A 22,327-nucleotide genomic window follows, 5' to 3' on the forward strand; every position below is an offset into this window, starting at 1 on the left:
GCTTTTTTTGTAGGACAGTGACTTTTTGTGGGCTTATTTACACAGAGGCTGCAGGCATGTGCAGAAGACATGAGCAGCCCTTTCCCTGCATATGGTGTAAAGAGATAGACTGCCCCTGAACATGGTGGACCCTTTTTTTTGCCATCGTGTCTTAAGTTGCCATGCTGCTAGTCCTCAATTGCCAACCTTTGTGCCAGGTGTAGGGGAACCTTTGGCTCTCCAGATTTCACTGGACCACTGCTGTGGGAGTTTTACTTCAGCGACATCTGGAGGGCCAAAGGTTCCACACGGCTGCTGTCCGTGCCCTGCTTCTGAGCATCCTGAAGGTACCTAACTGGCCTGCTGCTTTGGAGATGGAACTCTGGGCTCGATGGACCTTTTGGCCCAATCACACTGCTTTTACAATTCTTAAAAAGATTTTTTTAAAAAAAACTGGCTGAAGTTTTCCTCTTGCTCCTTTCCTTCCCTGTTGCATGTCTGGCATGAATGTTTTTGCAGCCTCTAACCATGACTCCTAGTGCCGCACCTGTTCTCTCTCCCCCCCACACCCTTTTTTAAAACCGTGCACAGAGTCGGCCACTTAACGCCCATTTCGGCTAGCTTTTTAAAATGACCTGCCTCCCTTTCTCTGTTCTGCCAACCCGCAGGGAGAACCACAGCGAGATTGAGCGCCGGCGGAGGAACAAGATGACGGCCTACATCACAGAGCTTTCGGACATGGTGCCCACCTGCAGCGCCTTGGCCCGCAAGCCGGACAAGCTCACCATCCTGCGCATGGCCGTCTCGCACATGAAGTCCCTCCGGGGCACTGGGAACACCTCCACCGACGGCACCTACAAGCCTTCCTTCCTCACCGACCAGGTTTGTGTCCTCAGGCCTGAGTCACGGCAAGAGCCGGGCAGGGAAAACAGGCCAGAGATGTTGGCGGAGAAAGAGCCGCAAGCATCCCACGCCTACATGGTCTTGATGATCGGTGGCCACTGGTGTTGGGCACTGAACTTGGCACCCAGAGAATATTTTTATTATCAAGGGAAGGGCCGTAGCTCAGCGATAGACCACCAGCTTTGCATGCAGAAGGTCCCACGTTCAATCCCTGACATATCCAGGAAGGGCTGGGAGACAGGCTCCTGTCTGCCACTCTGGAGAAGGCAGTGTCCTATGCTCCTGTTTAAATCAGCCCTTTGTTCAGAAGCATGAGGACTAGAATCTTGCTTTGTTTTGGGGAAGGGCCGTAGCTCATCGGCAGACCGCCTGCTTTGCATGGAGAAGGCCTGATGTTCAATCTCCAGCAGCATCTCCAGGTATGGCTGGGAGAGGCTCCCTCTCTGAAATGATGGAGAGCCACTCCCAGTCAGCGTAGACAATACTGAGCTTGATGCAGCAGTGGTGGTATAAAGTAGCTTCCTATACTCCTGTTAAATCAGCTTTTTATTCAGAATCATGAGGACTGCAACCTTAGTTTATTTCTCGGGAAAGAGCCATACCCCAGGGTAGAGCAGATAGCTTTTCATGCAGAAGGTCCCAGGTTCAGTTCCCAACCGCATCTCCAGGTCGAGCTGGGAGAGACTCCCTGCCTGAAACCCTGGAGAGCCGCTGCCAGTCAGTGTTGACAATACTGAGCTAGATGGACCCAATGGTTCCTATAGTTCCTGTTATTATTACAGCTTCTTTGTATGCTGCTGGTGAACCGCCCATCAGTACAAGAAAAATATAGACAGTAGAATGCGATAAAACTTGCTGGGCTCCCAACGTCCCACCTTCATCCCTGACTGGCTGCTGGGATTTGGGAGTCCCTGGAGGAGTGCAGGTCAGCCGAACAGCACTTTCAATATATAACACGGGGCAGAAAGAAAGTGTGATCCTTAGCAGGAGAATAGTGGCTTGTGCGCGACGTCTCCTTCGTTTGTGAAATCAGAACAGCTGTGCTGCTGGAGCAGTCCAAAGGGGGCCCGTGTAAGTCCAGCGTTGTGGCCCCACAGTGGCCAACCAGATGCCCCAAAGGGGAGCCCAGAAATGGGGCCCGAGCGCAGCAGCAGCTCTCTCCACTGGCAGCTCCCAGCAGCTGGCATTCAGGCGCATGCTGTGGAGGTGGAGCACGGCCATCACAGCTAGTTGCCATTGAATTGGTTCCCCGTTTAAAGCCATTGGGCCCAAAGGGGGCCCCTCTAATCTGGCATCCTGTCCTCACAGCGGCCAGCCAGAGGCCCCAAAGGAAAGCCCACAGGCAGGACCCGAGTGCAAAACCAGCTCTCCACCATTGCAGTTCCCAGCAGCTGGTATTCTTCAGAGGCATTCTCCTGCCTTCGGCACAGCAGAGGGAGTGCAGAGCCCTCCCGTTGGAGGGTACGCTGGCTGCGAGTGACAGGCTGAAGAGCTCTTCTCTCGCAGAGCAAAAATACTGACACCTGAGGAAGCCCAGGTTGCTTTGCTGGTGCCAGAACTTTTGGTGGCAGCAACTTCACGCCCCCCATCTCTCTCCCTGTCCAGGAGCTCAAGCACTTGATCCTGGAGGCGGCCGACGGTTTTCTCTTCATCGTGTCCTGCGAGACCGGCCGGGTGGTCTACGTCTCCGACTCGGTGACGCCCGTCCTGAACCAGCCCCAGTCCCAGTGGTTCGGCAGCACACTCTACGACCAGGTGCACCCCGACGACATGGACAAGCTGCGGGAACAGCTGTCCACGGCAGAGAACGCCCTCACGGGTGAGCTTGCTCCGTCCCGCTGCTCTCCCTCTTGGGGTGGGAGGTGCTGCCTTTCTGTTGTTGTTCTTCAAACTTCTTTTCAGAAGAGGAGGACACAGAGGAGCACATCTCTCCTTAGCGATGAGACCCTGGTTGCCGCCCCAGCACCCCTTTTCGGCTTAACGTTTCCTTTGGCTGAAAAGCAAGGCTCTAGTCCTCAAGATTCCGGGGAACATCTTGGAATCTTGGGCAGCATCTTCGGAGAAAAGGAAACATTTTCCTGTGGTCATATGAAGCTGCCGTTGGTCCCATCTAGCCAGCCCAGTGGCTCTTTGGAGTCTCAGGCAGAGAAGGGTCTTTCCGGACTCGGGTGGGTTTTCCAGGTGTTGCCCAAGCAACTTCTTTATGGTGATGATTTCTTTTTCTCAGGCCGCATCCTTGATCTGAAGACTGGAACCGTCAAGAAGGAAGGTCAGCAATCCATGCGGATGTGCATGGGCTCCCGGAGGTCCTTCATCTGCCGAATGAGGTATGACAGTGAGGCAGGCCGCCTGCCCTGTTGTGCTTCCCGGTTGTGGTTTTGGGATTTATGAATTGCGTTTGTACGGCAGATCTGTATGAAGTTGCTACAGGGGAGCAGGCGAAAGGCCGTTGGCAAGCCTGGCCCCCAAGTTAGGAGAACATAGAATCTTCTTTTGGGAAAACACCTTTTGTCTGGGTGAAGAGGAAGTAAGCCTTATTTTCTGTCCTCCGCTCCACAGATGCGGCAACACCACGGTGGATCCCGTCTCCATGAACCGCCTCAGCTTTATGAGAAGCAGATCCCGGTAAAGTTGGAAGGGCCAGAAGGCAGGTTGCATAAAAAGCCAGGGCTGGGCCTGGATTGCTGGGCACCTGCAGGGAGGGGCACTAACAAGAGCACCCCTGCACATGCACAGACCTGCTCCTCTCTGCCACAGCAACCTCCTTGCTTGTTCACCCGCCTCTCGCTCTGGTCCTGGCAGTGGCAGTGGCAGAGAGGAGGAGGAGTGGTTGCCACAGCCTGCTTTCTCATCAGCTCTCTGCCTGGCAAGCGAGCGAGTAGCCATGCTGAGGAAGAGGAAGAGAAGCTGGTGGTGGTGAGGAGGAGGCCTATGGAGAGTTTTTTGGTCAAGGGCCCTCCAGAACCCCCAAGCTGATCATTACAGGGAGCCACAGTAGGGCATTTAAATAATAACAACAACAATAGTAATAAGCAGCATGGATTTTTCACATTCTGCAATGTTAAATTGAAAACAACCCCCATGCCCTTCTGCTGCTTCCATTAACTGCATTTCAAAACAAAACCTTACAAAACTTATAGTCCTGAACTCAGAAATACTTGCTTAACAACCCTCTAAATTTTCATGGCGATACACAAAACACTCGGAGAGAATCAAGAATTCAAAGTGTAAAGCAAGATAAAACAAATGCAGACCCCTGTTGGACTTTTTTCTGTCTGTGGTCTCTTAATTTGTTGAAATTAATTAAAAAGCCATGTTCACGGAGTATCTGTAATCCTATTACTAACCTTGCCGCATACTCTGACCTTCATCTTCTGCAGTTTAAAAGTTAAAAAAACGCATGGCTGATTTTTAATTAATTTAAGAAATTTAACATTGAAGTCTATTATAACATTGGGCATGATCAGTAAGAACCAACTGTCAGTGTTCTAAAAGCCAGACTCACAGCTGTTAGGCTTGGCTAATCAGGTAGCCACACCCACGCCAGAGATTTATTACACTTTAGACAGTCATGGCTTCCCCTCCAAAATACTGGGAAGTGTAGTTTGTGAAGTGTGCTGAGAGTTGTTAGGACACTCCTATACCCCTGACAGAGCTCCAGTGGCCAGAGTGGTTTAACAGTCAGCCCCTCTTCTGGGGATTGTAGCTCTGTGAGGGGAATAGGGCTTCTAGCAAATCTCAACACGTTGTTTTTTGCCTATTAGTGAATATATTTATAATCCACCTTTCTTCCAAGGAGTTCAAGGTGGCATACATGGTTCTCCCCCCCCCCTTTCCTCATAACAACCCTGTGAGGTCGGTTAGGGTGAGAGGGATAGCGACTCTCCCACAGTCATCCAGTGAGCTTCAAGTGGCCAAGTGGAGGATTTGAACCCTGGTCTTCCAGGACCTAGTCCAACAATCTAACCTTTGGCCACCACTCCTACACCACCACCAGCTCTCTTACATTTGGATAACAGATGCAAGTTGCAGAACCGAGGTTTTCAACGACACGGAATCAGGGTTCCTTTGGTGCATGGTTCTGGTGTGCTCTTTCTCGTTTTTTCCCCCTTTCTTTCTTTAAGCCCCAGCAACAAATTTCTTTCTGTTTCCTCCACCTCCTTAGGAACGGGTTGGGTGCCATGAAGGACGGCGAGCCTTGTTTTGTTGTGGTCCACTGTACAGGCTACATAAAAGCCTGGCCGCCAGCAGGTAACCTTGCCTGGGTCTCCTTCCAGAAGAGCCCAGACGTTGAGGGGCGTACGCAGGCTCCCATCTGCACCTTATGTTTAAAGCACTGTGTGCCACTTTAATGGCGTCCCGCCTCCCCAAAGAATCCTGGGCACTGTAGTTTGTTAAGGGTCCTAAGAGTTGTTCGGAGACCTTCTCGTTGCCCTCGCAGAGCTGCGATTCTCAGAGTGGCTTAACAGTCAAACCCTTTCCCCAGGGAATCCCTGAAGCCTTCAGAATTCTCCTCAGCAGGAAGACCTGGCCTGCTCTTGATTCAGTTTTTAAACTCATTTCTAAATTTGCACCCTAGCTTATTTGCAAGGCAGCTAGCACTGATAAATCTACAAAAACGAATTGCCCATAGCTAGTTGAACACTGTAGCTGGTTATCAGCCCAGGCTTTTGGAGAGAATCCTGGCACCAGAATTACTTGCCTTGGCGTTATATATATGTATATATTTTTAAGCAATTGTATTACGTACAAGGATTTGTTTTAATTGTAACCTACTCCTGCATTGCACCTGCAATGGAAGAGTAAGTAAGAAACTTTTTTTTAAAAAAAAAAGCATGCTAAAATCAGAAAGTGGGGGAGGGGGCCCAGTGGGAAAAAGCATTGCCTGGCTCTGAGTTAAGCTCCTTCTCCTTCCACCTCGCAGGGGTTTCGCTGCCAGATGACGACCCGGATGCTGGTCAGGGGAGCAAGTTTTGCCTGGTGGCGATCGGCAGGCTGCAGGTAGGTTAGCTGTTTCCTCCATCCTCGGACAACCTTGTGGGGTCCGGGTTGCTGTTGAACTTCCTCTCCGTGCGATCGGATCAGGAATGTCCCTATATGACAGCCTCAAAAGCCAAACCAGAATTATTGACCCCCACGATTGTTTGTTTGTTTATTGCCTTTATATCCCACCTTTTTCTCCAAGGGACTCAAGGTGGAGTATGTGGTCCTCCCCCTCCTCCCCACAACAACCCTGTGAGGTAGGTTAGGCTTGAGAGGCAGTGACTGGCTCAAGGTCCATCTCCAAGGTCCTAGTCCGACACTGTGACCGCTACACCATCCTGGCTCTTTATTCTTGTTGCAGCAAGGGGAAAGGGTGAAGAGAGAGAGAGAGTAGCTAGCTTGAGGCCGCTTAGGTGAGTGCGTGAGGGTACGGGGCCAGTGGCAGGCATGATTGGCCCTTTGGGCACTAGCTTGCCCCAGGCCCATGGTAATGTAGCACTACACTCCCCCTTACAGGTAGCACAGGGCCAATAAGCCCCCACGCACACCCCACCCACGTCTTATTTATTTATTTATTGTTGCATTTATATCCCACTTTTTCTCCAAGGAGCTCAAAGTACATGGTTCCCCCTCATCCAATTTAATCCCCACAACAACCTAATGAGGTAGGTTAGGCTGAGAGGCAGTGACTGGCCCAAGGTCACCCAGGGTGCTTCATGGGTGAATATGGATCTGAACTCTGGTCTCCCAGGTCCTAGTCCAACACTCTAACCACTACACCACACTGGCTTGTGTCAAGTGAATGACGTGCATGTAGCTCGCATGCCTGCCAACACTTGAGATGGTGGTGATGGGTCATCTGCCCTTTAGGGAAGCGCCCACCACCATCTTGGGTGATGGCAAGCATGCGCACACAGTGCGCATGCCATTCACACTGATGGGAGAGGTAGGTGGGGCATGCTGGTGGGCTCACTGAAGCCCGCGCTGTCTGTATTGGGGGGGGAACGCCTGGGAGCCCCCTCTTCGTGATCAACGGCAGGTTCAGGTTGCAGGACCCGACGCTGCTGCAGATCACGGAATGGGAGTTCCACCCTCCCATTCTAAGGAGGGGCCCTTCAGGGGCCCTTCGCCAGGGCCCAACCTGGCCACCCTGTGGCGCCAGCCCTGGGTGTGTAGCTTAAAAAAGGAGCTGCAGAGCCATTTCCTCCAGTCCCTTCCCTCTCCCGGCTCTCGGGGAGAATCTGCCACAAAAGAGAGAAATGAGCGGGGATTGAACTAGGGACCTTTTGCATGCAAAACAGGAGCTCCATCACCGGCTCAGTGTTATCTACACCAGCCTTTCCCAACTTTTGTGTCTCCAGATGTTGTTGGACTGCATCTCCCATCAGGCCCAGCCAGCATGGCCAGTGGCCAGGAATGATGGGAACTGTAGTCCAGCAGCATGTGGGGACACAATGGTTGGGTACGGCTGGTCTGCCCGGACTGGCGAGGTCTCCCCAAGGGTTTCAGAGAAGGGGCATTCCCAGCCCTACCCGGAGGTGCCTGTGGGGACTGAGCCTGCAGCCTTCTACACGCACGCAAAGCAGGCTCGAAAAGAAGCCCTTCTATAACGTGCCCAGTCTGTTATTTACTCAGTTGTTTGAGAGAGTCAGGAAGATTTTGCGTGGCTGCAGCAGCTTAGGGTAGCATTTGCAAAAAAGCACGGGCAAGTGCGTATGCCTTCTATAATGAGTGGGACGAGGAGACCCGGGAGTTGGCTGCAAGGGCAAAAAGAGCTCATTGTCTGAGAAGTTCTTTTTAAAAAAAGACATCTGAGACAAGACGCTTTCTGGGACTGTCTGCCAACTGAAACCCGGAACAGCCGCTGCCAGCCAGTGCAGACCTTTCTGAGCTAGATGGGCTGAGGGTCCGACTCTGTATAAGACGGTTTCTGGGCTGCTCACGCAATGGGATCGCGAAGTGCACAGGGAATATAACTTGCAGATGGACAGTATTTTGAGAGGAAATGTTAGTGATGATTGTTGGTTTGCCGAATCGTGCCCGTTTGGTTTCACATGCTTTTGTTGTTATATCCTTTTCTGTATACTCGGAGGATTACGAAAACCACCCATAATGGGAGGAGGTTGGATGGGGCTGGGATTTGAGGGGCAGAGTTTTCTGCCTCCCCCCCCCCCCCACTCCTTCGCTCGCCTTCGTACAGGAGAGAAGGGCAGTCTCTTCTAGGCGCCGGCAGCTCCTTCCCACCTGGAACTCTGTCCCAAGCTGGTTGCTCACGCTGTGGCGTTTCCCTGCCTCGCAGGTCACAAGTTCACCCAGCTGCGTGGATATGAACACCGTGTGCCAGCCGACCGAGTTCATCTCCCGCCACAACACTGATGGGCTCTTCACCTTCGTCGACCACCGCTGCGTGGCCACAGTCGGCTACCAGCCACAGGTGGGAAACCAGAGGAGAAGGGGGATGCCCATCAGAAACCGGCTGCTCGCTGGCTCATCGGATCAGACCAAAAAGCCCATTGAGCCCCGAGCCCTGTAGCTCATATCAGGCCGAAGGGGGTCCCTCCAGGCCAGCGCCCTGTTCTCACAGCGGCCAGCCTTATACCCCAGTGGGAAGCCAGCGGGTTTGACTAAAAGAAAAGGTTCTTCACCCCTGCAGTTCGGTGTCTGACAAGGGGCTCGTAAAAGAGGGGGGGGAAGACCCCCTTGTAGCCAGTGGTAGCCGGCGGCTCCAGTGTCAGTGGGAGCAATGAATCCGCTCCGGGTTTTAGTCTGAACTTTGGAGGAGCAAGCTCCTCCAAAGTTCAGACTAAAACCCGGAGCGGATTCACTGCCCCCCGACACTGGAGCCGCCGGCCGCCACTGCTTGTAGCTACTGCTGCCCGTGTGTCCAGAAGCCGTAGAAGGTTGGGCAGCAGAGGCCTGGCTTGTTTGCTTGAGCCCAGCTTTATTTTCTGCCTCTCTTTCTCTCTTCCCACCCCATTAGGAACTCCTGGGGAAGGACATAGTGGAATTCTGCCACCCAGAAGACCAGCAGCTTTTGAGGGACAGCTTCCAGCAGGTAACAGTAAGTCCCCGTCAGACACGAAACTGAGTCCGGCTGATGCCGTTCTAGCAACCTCGCACGCTCTTCTTGGGCCGCCTTAAGCAGCAAGCGCATTCTGCTTTTCCTTTAGCCAGGCGTGGGGAACCGTCGGCCCTCCCGATGGCGCTGAACGGCATCTCCCGTCCTTCCAGGCCACCGGCCGTGCTTTGCTGGGACTGATGGGAGTTGGAGCCCATCGCCGTCCGGAGGGCCGAAGGTTCCCCAGCGCCCGACTTGGATCGATCTCTTTGTCTGCCTCTTCTTGTTTCCAGGTCCGGAGCTAAATTTCAGGCTGTTCTTTAAAGTGGCGGGGGGGGGGGGTTGGAGCAGGGAGAAAGGAGAAGCTGGCTTTTCATGAGGATCATCACAGCACTGCATTCCACCCCATAATCATGAACACTCCCCAAGCCGCGTGGGAAAAATGGAAATGCCTGCCAGGGGCCAAGGGCAGGGAATCTTGCACAGCCCGAGGGCCGTGTTCCTTCCTGGGCAGCCTTCCAAGGGCCACATTCTAGGAGTGAGCACGGCCAGAGGCAACATGGGCCGAGCGATGCATGTAAATTGTGCCTTTGCATGGTAGGCTGGCCTTGACGTGCGCTGGAGATCCCTCTCCGTCCTGTATCTGGGCAAGCGAGAAATATCATCTGACTCCAAAGTCACGTTCTAGCCAGGCAGAAGCGCTGCAGGAAGGGTGCCGTTCGGGGTTGGAGAGGGGCGTGGCCTGGGAAGAATTCCAGGGGCCATGTAGGTCAGCCTTGGGGCCCGAGGTTCCTCCCCCAGCAAGAGCAACCTTGGAAAGCAAAAGCGAGGGGGAAATGTGGCAAGTAATGGTGCTACCAGAGGGCAGAGGTCGTTGCCTCCACCCCTTTACCTCTTCTGCTGGCGACGGTTTTTAGAAAACGACGGGGTGATGAAGGGGAGGGGGTGCTAAAATTGGGTGGATCCAGAGACGTGGAGCTTTATTTGCAGTCCTCCTCCTCGCCCGCAACCCCTAGGTCTGAGGATGAGTGCTGTCTCTTCAGAAGGTTGAGGAGGCATGCCTGGGAGCTTCTTTTTTTGCTGCTGCTGCTGTTGACGGCATCAAACTCCTTCCCTCCCCCCCCCCCCCGGTCTCTCCAGGTGGTGAAGTTAAAAGGCCAAGTTCTGTCTGTCATGTTCCGTTTCCGGTCCAAGAACCGAGAATGGCTCTGGATGAGAACTAGCTCCTTCACCTTCCAGAACCCCTACTCGGATGAGATAGAGTACATCATCTGTACCAACACCCACGTGAAGTACGTACGCGGAACTGCCTTGCCCCCACAGCAGGGCTTCCTCTTTCTGTCCCCCCTCCTTTGAAAGACTTGCCAGGCTGCTTTCAGGGGCTTTGCAATCTCTCTTGTTTTTTCTCTCTCCCCCCCCCAACACACACACCAGCTTCATCTCAGCCTGTTTTTTAGCAAAACACTTCAAAGCACTAGCTCCCAAACAGTGGTCCACGGACCACCAGTGGTCCACGAGCTTCATTCAGGTGACCCCGCGGCACATCTCTGGATTTGCGGCTGAAGATGGGAGGAGGCACATCCATTGCGTGAAACATTCAGGTTGCTCTTTAATGATATTTTTGTCGCTTCTTTTATTTCTTACATTGTATTTCATTGCGTTACCATCTGAATTCTACAGAACGCAAATTGTAACGCAGTGAGATTGCAACCTAAGAAATTGTCGTAAATCCAGGGCCCAGTCAAAAGAGGTTCCAGGATGATCAAGATGAAACAAAAGCCGCTTCTGCAAAAAAAAATGGTAATTTGTTGATTACAGTTGGAATCTGGGCGCAGAAATATATACAGCATAGACAAAAGAAAAGCTCTCACTTTTTGTATGAGAGAGTGTTTGTTTATTATTTGATTTATATCCCGCCCTTCCTCCCAGCAGGAGTGTTGCGGCACTAAGCTTGTGAAAGTTTCTTCTTCTTCCTCTTCTCTCTTGCTCTCTCTCTCTCTCTCTCTCTCTCCCATTCTTTGGGGAAGGGGAACATGCACATCCATCCCATTTCCATATGCCAGCTTCAGACGGGAATTGATGGGGACGTGTACCATGATCAAAGCCAGATTTTGCATCTAATTTATTTTTATTTCACAAGACGTTTATACCGCTTAATCAACAAACACCTCTGAGTGGCCTAACATTTATCAAAATAAAGGAAAAGATCTGCCTTTTTAAAACAAATATGCAGAATAAAATTACAGGTCTGGGTAGGGTATCCTAAACAAACGAGCAAACAAGTTTTTGGCTGGTGCCCAGAAGCAAGAAAGGCGGAGGCCGCTGTCCACTGATGGTCGGCAGGGAAACGTACGAATAGAGACTGAATGTTAGTTGGGCAGTGCTCATGAACTAGTTCTCCGGAGGCGGTGTCCCATTCAGCCAGGCAGGAGGAAGAGCAACGAGGGGCAAACTGAGGCCATCAACCTAAGCCCAGTTGTTATTTTGTTTATTAAAACTGCCAACCAGGGCACTGTAATTCAGCACAGAGAGCACAGACCCTTCTGAGGCACCTTAAAGATGAGTAGAGGGTTAGGGAAATTCATGGAGGAGGAGGCTGTTGATGGCTACCAGCCACGATGGCTGTGCTCTACCTTTACGGTCGGAGGCAGCATGCTTCTGAATACCACGTGCTGGGAACCGCAGGAGGGGAGAGTTGCTCTTGCGCTCTGGTCCTGCTTGCGGGCTTCTGATTTGGGCGTCTGTTTGGCCGCTGTGAGAAGAGGAGGCTGTGCTAGGTGGGCCCCCCTTTGACCTGATCCATCAGCACTCTTCTTATGAACGAATTTACTGTCATGAAAGCCCACATAATTAGGCACAGTTTGTCAGAGAACCAGAATTCCTGCCTGGGCCAGGGGTGGTGGAGGTTTCCAAACCAAAACCACCTGTCTTACTGGAATATTCTGCCCCACCATTGAGATAGGCTTCCTCTGACCCCTTCCTTTCCAAATGCTGCTCCAGGAATGCCAGCCAGGACTCACGGCCTGCATTGTCCAACCCGATGCAGAGGCCCCAGCTGGGCCCAAATGCCGGCCTGCCTTTGGAGATGAGTCCAGGACAGCTGCCGACCAGGTAAGATCCATCTCGGAGGGCTTGCTCAAGTCACCCCGGGGGCCCAGATTGCCATGGTCAGCTGAAGCGAGAGGGGGTGTCCTGTTCTGCCAGTCGGAGGTTGAGGTGGCTCATAGCCATGTGGCAGTCCCCTTCCTAGTTTCTGTGCTTGTAAGGCCCCATCCGCATCATGCATTTAAAGCAGTATGATGTCACATTAAACCATCATGGTTCCCCTGCTGCATCCTGGGAAATGCTGATAGGGGTGCAGAGAGTTGTCTTAGGAGACCCTGAGCTACAATTCCCAGAGTTCCCTGGGAAGAGGGATTGTTAAAATACTCTGGAAATTGTAAACCTCTGAGGGGAAGAGGGTCTCCCAACAACTCTCACCACCACCCTTAAATTACAGTTCCTGGGGTTTTTTTGGGGGGAAAGCATGACTGTTTAAAGTTGCTATAGTAATGTTTTGAGCGTACGGAGTAGACAGGGCCTTTGACTTCACTTGATGGTGTCTTGCGTTTTAGGCAGCCGCCAACACAGCCGACGGAAGTTGATGTGGTCCCTGGAAGGGAGAGTTTGGCCAGTTACGACCACGCGCAGGTAAAATCGGCAAAGGTTTCGAAGGCCTCCATAGAGACCCATCTCATCCCACCATCTTGCCTCCAACTGGGCTCTTGAGATGGGGTGGGGAATAGAAAATGAAATCAGCAGCTGCACTAATTACTTTATTCATTTAGCAGCACGCATACGTCTCTGTTCGTGTTAAGCTGGATGGGTGGCTTAGCCCTGCTCAGAGTAGACCTATTGGAATCAGTGGACTCAAGTGAGTCGTGGCCACTGACTTCACTGGGTTTCGTCTGGGTGAGATTTGGTTGGATGCCACCGAACCTCTGGTGGATTGTATCTCATGTTAGCCCTACTCAGAGTAGACTCATTGAAACTGATGGATGTGACTAGCTTAAGCCCATTAATTTCACTGGGTCCACTCTGAATAGAACTTAGTTGGATACAACCCTGTGTGCCAACCTCTTTCTAGGCTGCTGTCCAACCGGTGACCACCGCTGGCTCGGACCACTGCAAACCTGTTGAGAAAACAGAGAACCTGTTTGGTCAGGATCGGGACCCTCGTTTCAGCGAAATCTACAGTGGGATCAGCCCAGGTGAGGGTGTTGGGGGCGGGCAGAGGTGGGGGTTGAGGGGAGGAGCCTTTATGAAGTTGGCTGGACTCAGAAGCCAGGCCCCTCTGCTCAACCTTGACTGCCGCATCTAGGTGTAGAGAACAGCAGCAGCCGGTGGGTTCCTGTCAGTGGGGCATTGGAATCCGCTCAGCACCTCGGACAGCTCCTTGAAAGTTCAGCCTAAAACCTGGTGCGGAATCCACTGCCCCTCTGACTTGGAGCCACCAGCCGCCATTGACTAGAAGATAAAAACAAAATCTTGGAAAAATCACGCTGCGGCCACCACGATATATTTCCAGCCCAAGGCCAGAGACACAACTGTTCCTTGCATCCAGCACATCGCCATGTATGGATTTAAGATGTGTGATGCTTGCCTTGGGGAATTCAGGTTTCCCTTTTAATTTAAAAGGGCAAGTTTCCAGGCCTTAGGAATGCAGAGATAACGCATCTTAAATGTGCGCACAACAACTCGGAGAGCCTTGGTCATTACACTGCACGTTTCGTTTCCTTCAGCTACGTTGAAGCATTCTTTCTGAATGCTGGGCCTGTAGATTAGTGGCAAAACATGGTTTAAAGTGCATTAGCAAACTGTGGGACATGGCAGGGGGCAGACAGAGGCTTCCAAAATCCCAGAAGCCTCTAGCCAGCGGTTAGAGGACAAAGTCACCCACCCCATGGCTACCTTAATATATCCCAGTCACCAGATCCATTGGGGCGGCAGGTAGATGTCTTGGGGTGAGCAGTGGGGAAGGACCGTAGCTCAGTGGTAGAGTGCCTGCTTTGCTTGCGAAGAGGGTCCCCAGTCTGATCCTCAGCACCTCCTGGCAGGGCTGGGAAAGGCATGTGGTTGACCGCTGTGAGAAGAGGAGGCTGGACAAGATGTGCCCCCTTTGGCCTAATCCAGCAGCAGCAGGGCTGTTCTGAGGTTCTTCCGGTGCCTGCCTGAAACCCTGGCGAGCCACTGCCAGTCAGTGTTGACAACCCTGGGCTAGATGGATCAGTGCTCTGACTTGGTAGAAGGCAGCCTCCTGGGCTCCCGCCGAGATCGGCCCTTTATTCAGAACCATGAGGACTGGAATCTTCCTATTGCTTTTTAAGAGAAGGGGCGTGGCTCAGCCGCAGAGCATCTGCTTTGCCCGCCGAAGATCCCAGGTTCAGTCCTCCAGGTGAGACTCAGAACATCAGCTGCCTAAAACTCTGGAGAGCTGCTGCCGGTCAGTGTAGACAGTCCTGAGCGAGATGGACCAAAGGCCTGACTCGTTCTAAGGCGTCTTCCTATATACACTTCTTGGGCTTTAACTACAGGGCTAACCCTGCTCCCCCCCTCTCTTGCAGACCAGACAAAGGCTGTGCCCGCCACCGCCGTGCCCGCCAGCCAGTCTCTCTTCTCCCAGGGAAACGGTTTTGTCGCTCCACGTCCCACCGAGAACTTCAGGTAATGCCGTGATGCTTCGGGTCCCTTTTATGTGTCCCCTGCAACCCCCCCTCAGTGGAGGCCGGTGTTATGTTATGTTATGTTACGTTTTATTTCTAGGCCGCCTTTCGGCCAAATAGGCCCCCAAGGCGGCTTACACACAAATAAAAATACAAATACAAAATGTAAATAAAAACAATACAATTTACAGAAAAAAAAATCAAACTAACAAAGTCCTAACATCTCCAAAAAAAACAGGAGCAGCAAACCAAAAGCATTCATCTTCCTGGTAAAGGGCAGTCCCCAGAAAAATGTCACTAAGAGCAGGGGTGGGGGGCAAGGCAGATGGAAAAGCTTGCCCCTTGATGGTCCCAGCACAGTCCCGTCCCTGCAGCAGCATGTCTCAGTCGGCAGCTCTTCCTGATAAGGCCCAGGCAGAGAGGTGGGGCAAGGCAGATGGAAATGCTTGCCCCTTGATGGTCCCAGCACAGTCCCATCCCTGCAGCAGCTCTTTTGTCCCCTGCTAGCTAGCGACAGCTGCGTTGCAGAGTAACATCCATTGCAGGGGGGAACCAAGGCATTTTGGGTGGTGCATGTCATTATGTGGTTTTTTTGGGGGGGGGGTTGTTTTTAAATTCAGCAAGTCTCCATTCCCCAGTAAAGTGCTCTGTGGTCACGCGAGTGCTGCAGATCCAAGCAGAAAAGAGCTTCTGTTACCCCTTTGGCAAACTTCCTGTTTGCGTCAAAGCCCTTCCAGTTGGGATGCAACTTTTAGTGGATTCGTTTCAGCTCAGCCTTCGCCAGCCTGGCGCCTTCCTGAGGTTTCTGGATTCCCAATTTCCGCCAGCCCCGGCCAGTGCAGCTGTTTGGGGCTAGCGTCAGGGGCAGGTGGGAGTTGTAGCCCAAAATAGCTGTGCTGGCTGCGGTTGCTGGGAGTTGGAAGTCCAGAGGGTGCCAGTTTGGCAGGTGTAGCCTACTGTCAAAATAAACTTGGATTAAAAAAATTGGGGATTAATATTTGGTTCGACTCGAAAGGTGCAGGCTTCGTTTTTATTTTTTGAAAACATGATTATGTTATTTCTATTATTATTTGTTTCTTACATTTAAATCCCACCTTTCCTCCAAGGAGCTCGAGGTGGCATACAAACATGGTTCTCCCCTCCCCATTTCATCCTCACAACAACCCTGTGAGGTAGGTTAGGCTGAGAGAGAGAGACAGAGACTGGCCCAAGGTGAGCTTTGAGTGGGGGTTTGAACCCAGGTTTCCCAAGTCATAGGCCAACACCCTAACCACTACACTACACTGGCTCTCTCTCACAGATTTCATTTATCATTATTTTTTTAAACTGTGATTATTTTTAGGCCAAGTATTTTCCATCCTGGAATGGGCATTCTGCCTTTACTCGCATGTGAAAGAATGTCACTTCTAACATTCTGGTGCTTGCGTGTAGAATCTAAAAACAAGTGTGTCTTCCTCCCCCTGAAGAAATTTTATTCTGAACAGATATGTGGTTAATGTTTTTCTTTAAGAAAACCAAACCAATCAAAACTCCTGTGATTAGCTAATGTTACCTTCCCGTTTGGCCAGGCGTCGCAAATGTGAGGAGAACGTTGGCATTTTTCGTGCCGGCTCAGGCACGCTGGCCTTCCGTTAACTCTGCCCTCTTCTTCACTTTGGTAGGAGCAGCACAATGGGTCCACCCGTGAACGTCATTCAGCAGCAGTTGCCCCCAGCGCCGCACTCTACATCAGCAGGCCAGATGCTGGCCCAGATCTCTCGCCACTCCAATCCCGATCAGGTCTCTGGGACCACCTGGGCTTCCGGGACGACACGGCCGCCTTTCACAGCCCAAGTAACTTTTGTCTCCTGGCTTTTCCTACAACACCCCCCTTTTTTAAAAAAGTGTGTTGATTCTCCACAGAAACATTGTTAAAAAGAGATTCAACAGTATAGTAACAATCCCCTATTATAGGCTGCTGCCCAAACCCCTCGGGGAGAAGAAGCATGTCTTTGCCTGGCACTAAAATGGTGACAAGGTTGTCACCAAGCAGTCCTCCCTAGGGAAAGTAGCATTCTGTACATGGGGGCTGCGACAGAGAAGAGTTTGAGCCAGGGCTGCAGCTGGGAGGCTGAGCACCTGCTTTGCATGGAAGAGTCCTCGATGACGTCTCCAGGTAAGGCAGGGAATGACCCCCGCCCGAAAGCCTGGAATGCCCCTGGCAGCCGGTGTAGACAAGCCCGAGCGAATGGACCGACGGTCTGACTTGTGAAGTGGCAGGTTTGTAGGGCCGACAGTTTCTTTAGTGCAAGACTACATTCCAGCCACTCGCAACCCACCAATGCCGTTTATTTACCTACTTCCCCCCCCCCCAACACTTTCCAGCAAGCGGCTTCCCAGGCTGTTAAGCCTCGACCTCCTTCCTTTGCCATGGGCGCTTTCCAGGGCACGCCGTCCTCCTTCAGCGCCATGGCAACTCCCGGCTCCACGGCTTTGCCAGGCAGGGCCGCCTACCCGAGCCTCACCAGCCGGAACGCCAGCTTTGGTGAGTATTCACGGCTTTCCTTGGAGGCAAAGAGGGAAGCACCCAAAGACAATCGGTCCAGGCCAGAGCGTGCTGTGGAGGGTGCGCATAAAGAGAGTGGGAATCCCGCCTCCTACCAGGACCCTAGCCCCGTTTTGTTTCTTTTGAAGCAGCCGGAGAGAGTGGGCAGACCGCAGCTGCGTTCCAAGCCCGGACAGCAGAGGGGGTTGGCGTTTGGTCACAGTGGCAGGGTCAGCACCACGGACAGAGCTCAGGTGAAGCACACACCCAGCAGCAGCAGCCAAACCAGCCAGAAGTCTTCCCGGTAAGCCAAACTCGCCTCTGCCGTGGCCCCTGGAACGTTTCTCATCACCCCCTTTCATCTTCGGAGGCCCGACTGACTTATCCAAGGCCCCTCTTGCTAGGAACCTAAGTCTGGATTTAAATTTCCTGCAAGCAACTCTGTCCCATTTCACCAGCCTTTATTTCCAAGTATTTGGAATGTGGGAAGTTGCTGTGACGCCCTTCCCTGGCTCTCCCTGTCAGGTTCCTACCTGCGCGTGGCTACTGCCTGTCATTAGGCACCACCAGGGACTCCACCAGTCCGGACTGTCCTTTATTTTATTTTTTCTCTCCCCGCTCTAGCACAGATCTCAACAGATCCCCCTGCTAGGCAACCACCAGTCACGTCCTAATACTAGTATTCCCAGAGACTCTGAATACTGGTATTGTTATTCTCTTCACCGCTGCCACCATTTGTTACAGTTCCCCTTCAGCCTTGGTCATTACCTTACCCTCCCTTCTGGTCTGTGAAACCCCAGCCAAGGATCAGGCCTTTGGTAAACCAAATTAAGTATTTATTACAGATAACAAAGCTAACAAGATTAACAAGATTTCTTCTTAAGGCACATAAGCATATGGTTTTACTCAATACTAATCCGAACTCCACCCCTCTCCTTCTCCACACTCTCCTGGCAAACCACTCTCTAAACCCCACCAAGCAACCCACTCAGTTCACCTCATCCACCACCACCACCTCCCAGATTCCACTGTCTCTCTTCCTTTTATACGTTCAGCCATTTTAAACACTCAGCCAATCATCTAGCATTCTACTGCCCATTCACTCCCCCTCCTCTTTCACTCCACTTACCATGTATCTTCTAAACAACCAACACTTACCATATATACATTAATATAGGAACATCACAGTTGCCTTATAGCGAGAAAGACTTTTGGGGTCCATCTAGCTAAGGACTGTCTACACTGACTGGCAGAGGCCGTCCGGGGATTTGTGTGCTGCCTGGGGCTGATGGGAGTTGTCTGGAACATCTGACCGATAATATATAATGTACTCTTACTTCCCCTGGAATAATGATCTTGTTTTTAAAATATATGTATTATTAATTTTCATTTATAGGACATGTTATCCATGCTGGGAGAACAGGGAGCCAGCTACAACAATGAAGAATTTCCCGAGTTGAATATGTTCCCTCCCTTTTCGGAATAAGGACGGAAACCGATCCGTGCAGACGACGCAGTTTTCTGTGTAGCTACGTGGAAAGGGAGGAGCGAAGGGGCTTGCTCTCTGTCTCTTTCTTCAGTTCTTTCAAAGACTGCCGACGGGAAGCAGAAGCGTCCGGCGAGAGCTTGCAAATGGAGGCCGGCTCGTTGCCAACATGGGCAGAGTCTCCGGCGAGGCCATGCTGCTGGTCCCCCTCCCAAGCCTGCCGTGGAACTGGTTGCATTTTGGAAGGCTCCAAGTGCAAGTTTAGAAGCAGTCATTTGGTGGGGAGGGCTCCCCCGCACCTGGCGGGCGTGGAAATGCTCCGAGTGCGATCATCAGGAATTTTTTAAAAGCTCAGCGGATTTTTTTTAAAAAAAGACAGTCTATGCCATAATCTTTTATACATATATATATATATATCAAAATTGTATTCTTGTTTAGACATTGTCAGGGAAAGGGGATAGGATGTGTACCCCAAATAATGCAAAACCTTATGTAACTCTGTCACCTGTGAACACTGAGGCATCTTTAGGAACTTGTCGCCACACAAGTAGCTCTTTCACTGGTGCGCATGCGCATCCACACTCATGTGCAGAGTCTTGCATGTAGCTCCCTCAAGCAGTGTTAATGAAATGGAGTGGGGGAGTATGCCATCCAGCCCAGCCGCCCCACACACACACAACCCCCACCCCTGGCTTGCCCTGTGGGGCTAGCACCTTGAGAAGGGGCCTCCTATTGCCAGTGGCAACCAATCCCAGCCCCTCTGCCAGGACCCTCCTGCTGTGTGTGTGTCCTGGAACTGGAGCAACAAGGAAGGCTGTGGGATGGGGTGGGGGAGAGGCATCGAGGCAGGCCATGGTTGGCCAAGCAAGACTTTGCCCAGCCTAGTGCTCCCGAAGGAAGCCTGTTGATCCCTCCGTTATGTAGAAACTCAAACGAGCAAGGAAGAGACTTCTGCATCCCTTCTCGGTTCTCCCCCACCCCTCCCCAGATGACGAGTCTCAAGCTGCCAACCTTTTATGGGAAGCCAGTTTCACTGGGATGCCCCTCCCTGTTTCCTTCCGTAGCCTGTGCAATTAAAGTGGGCCTTGCTAATTAGCAACGGCCTCTTCCTCTCCTCTCCTCGCCTCTCTTTTTAAGCCTTTTAACATTTTCTTTCTCGTATATGCTTAAAGACCCGGAGGGGGGAGGGGAAAGTATAAGCCATTAAAAAAAAGGCAGCACAGAAAGCTTTTTGTGTTGTTGGACATTGCTAAGTTCGTGTGGATTTCTTTAAGTGTCCCTCACAGTCTGTAATGTGAAATAGACGGGGGCGTGATCGTTTCTTTGGACGCACATGCACCCGAGCATGCCCACACACATACACGCATGCAGAAACAGCGGATTTAATTTAAGCAGATTGCCTGTGTTCCTGGAGTGCATGTTGAGCCTTCCCTCCTCCCTTCAGTGTGGGACGAAAAGACACACACGCCCCTCTTTGCCCCAATCTGGACCTTCTCCTCTTCCTCACCTGCTCTTGGGGGAATCGGCTGGGGGAAAGTCAGACTAGATGACGGGAATCTTCCTTTGGAGACCTGCGATCTTCATCGAAATGGGCTTCCATTTGTAGAGAAGCTGGAATTCTTGGAATCAGCCCATTTTAATTCAGAAATCACTGGTGAAAGGTGGCCATGCTCCATCACCACCAGTCGTGGCAGGTGTGCTCTGGACAGAGAAGAAGGAGGTTACCTCCCATGTTCCAGCTGTGGTGTATGTATGACGGTGGCCATTTTTAACAAGGGAATGCGGTCTTTTCCGAGAGGGGAAAAAAAGAAAAACCTATCGTCACGATCAAAACCCTCCAGAGACTCTCATTTCTACCTTGCAAAAACTCAGCCATTGCTGCCAGCGCATAAGGATAAGCTCCTGAAAATGTGACAGTGGGCCACTTTGGACATTTTTAAAGTAATGAGTACAGAATTCAGCATCCTGAGAATTTTCTGTTTTTATTTTATTTTTAAAAGCCAAGTTTCTAGCCCTTACGGCTGAGAGGATAAGCTCAAGGATCTGTGTGGGCCATGCCTCTGAAACTGTCAGTGTTTTTGGGCTTGACTCTCACCCTGACTTATGGAGCAATTATGCAAAATAAAGGATATGCCATACATTTGTTTAGTATGAAGTGTACTCGGTTTTGATGAACTTTTTTTTTTTCTTCGGTTCCGGCTGACGGGTTTGGAGATAGGAATGCGCCGCCCTTGCAAGGCCAGAGTAATGATGCTGCGCCAATTCATTCTGAGGGGGAAACTGTGTTTTTTTCCCCCCCAGATGATGTTTGGGCCCAGAATACCTTTGGGCTGCCTTTTGAGTTTGTTTCCAGATGTGAGCCATTGCCGGGGGGGGACATTTGACAGCTGGTGCCTGATCTACAGCTCCATCTAGCTCAGTATTGTCCACACTGTCAGGCAGCAGGCCTTCAGACAGGGAGTCTTTCCCCCTACCCCTCCCTAGAGATGCCACTAGAGGTTAAACCTGGGACCTTCTGCATGCAGCAATGGCCACCAGCTCGGATGGCTTTGAAAGAGGATGAGACAAATTCAGGCAGGAGGGGAAGGCTGTCAAGGGCTAGTCTTCCATACCATCAGTGGTCAGAGGCAGTTTGCTTCTGAGTACCAGTTTCTGGTATTAAACCGCAGGAGGGGAGAGTTGCTCTTGCGTCCAGGTCCTGCTTGAAGGCTTCCCTTTGGGGGCATGTGGTTGGCCACGGATGTAGTCTTTCAGGGGGTCTTAGACCCCCTTGCTTTTTGGGGAGCTGGATGTCTCCAGCATCCTGTGAGCCAATCGGCATGAAAGGGGAAAGCATGAGCCACTGAAAAGAGTCCTCTAACATGTTCCTTTGTCATTTCCTGCTGATTGGAACCAATCAGAGTGAAAGGAGGCGAGTCAGCCACTGAGAAGACTCTTCTCAGTAGCTAACATGCTCATTGGCACCTAGGCACATCTGTTGTAGTGGGTGAAGGCATTAACAAGGATCTCATTCCCAACCCAGCAGCAAAAAGGGTGTGTGTGACTATCATGAAGGGACCTACACTTCTGAGTTTGCCGCTATACTACTGTGGTTGGCCACTGTGAAAACAGGATGCTGGACTAGATGGGCCCCCTTTGGCCTCTTCTTAGATTCTTACATTTCTCCCCGAGATGCCTTTGGAATTACACTTTTTTTCCCTTCCTGTATCTGCACTCCTGATTGCTCCCACCAGGCAGCGCTCTTGCTTTTCTTAAATGTGTATGGGAAACTTCTGGTCTTGTGGATGTTGCTGAACTACAACTCCTATCAGCCCCAGCATGCTTGGTCAATGGCCAGGGAAGTGAAGTTGTAATGAATAAACTGTCATTGGGAAGTGGCCCCTGTGCTGAAGAAGATCTATTTGCAGCTTGAAGCCTTGCAATGAAGCTGTCAATCGTTCCTAAGACCCATTTCCCATTTGCTTTCCCCCAAAAAAACACCATAGCTACAGTCATACATTTTCAACTTGCCCCCTTCCAGCTCCTGTGCTTTTAACAGCTGCTGTGGGACAGGCGGCAAGCCATCAGGTGAAGCTTTTCCTAGCAGAGTGAGACTCCAGACATGTCCCTGGTTGAATTGCTTCCTGCGGAGGCAGCTGCCAAATGTGTTGGAGGCTGCCTTTTATGCAAAGCTCTAGAAGAGAGAGAGAGAG

At 51.5% G+C, this 22,327-nt stretch overlaps 1 protein-coding gene across 11 annotated transcripts in view; it reads left to right on the forward strand.

Annotated features, from left to right (window-relative positions):
- Window positions 1–20,775, forward strand: part of ARNT (aryl hydrocarbon receptor nuclear translocator) — a 47,223-nt gene extending 26,448 nt beyond the window's left edge. For 4 of the 11 annotated variants that reach the window (XM_061606568.1, XM_061606564.1, XM_061606570.1 and 1 more), the window contains 18 exons: window positions 648–861; window positions 2,488–2,701; window positions 3,110–3,209; window positions 3,442–3,507; window positions 5,048–5,133; window positions 5,807–5,883; window positions 8,165–8,299; window positions 8,846–8,926; window positions 9,097–9,216; window positions 10,064–10,215; window positions 11,924–12,034; window positions 12,538–12,613; window positions 13,050–13,173; window positions 14,527–14,626; window positions 16,287–16,458; window positions 16,990–17,149; window positions 17,299–17,453; window positions 18,546–20,775. In XM_061606568.1, the coding sequence (XP_061462552.1) occupies window positions 648–861; window positions 2,488–2,701; window positions 3,110–3,209; window positions 3,442–3,507; window positions 5,048–5,133; window positions 5,807–5,883; window positions 8,165–8,299; window positions 8,846–8,926; window positions 9,097–9,216; window positions 10,064–10,215; window positions 11,924–12,034; window positions 12,538–12,613; window positions 13,050–13,173; window positions 14,527–14,626; window positions 16,287–16,458; window positions 16,990–17,149; window positions 17,299–17,453; window positions 18,546–18,635 (2,233 nt within the window). In that variant the 3' untranslated portion in view covers window positions 18,636–20,775. The remainder of the gene's footprint in view (window positions 1–647; window positions 862–2,487; window positions 2,702–3,109; window positions 3,210–3,441; window positions 3,508–5,047; window positions 5,134–5,806; window positions 5,884–8,164; window positions 8,300–8,845; window positions 8,927–9,096; window positions 9,217–10,063; window positions 10,216–11,923; window positions 12,035–12,537; window positions 12,614–13,049; window positions 13,174–14,526; window positions 14,627–16,286; window positions 16,459–16,989; window positions 17,150–17,298; window positions 17,454–18,545) is intronic. The other 7 variants (XM_061606572.1, XM_061606574.1, XM_061606573.1 and 4 more) reach the window with 5 other exon arrangements.
- Window positions 20,776–22,327: the final 1,552 nt, after the last annotated feature.

Source organism: Rhineura floridana, chromosome 22, assembly GCF_030035675.1.
Source record: "Rhineura floridana isolate rRhiFlo1 chromosome 22, rRhiFlo1.hap2, whole genome shotgun sequence".
NCBI lineage: Eukaryota > Metazoa > Chordata > Lepidosauria > Squamata > Rhineuridae > Rhineura > Rhineura floridana.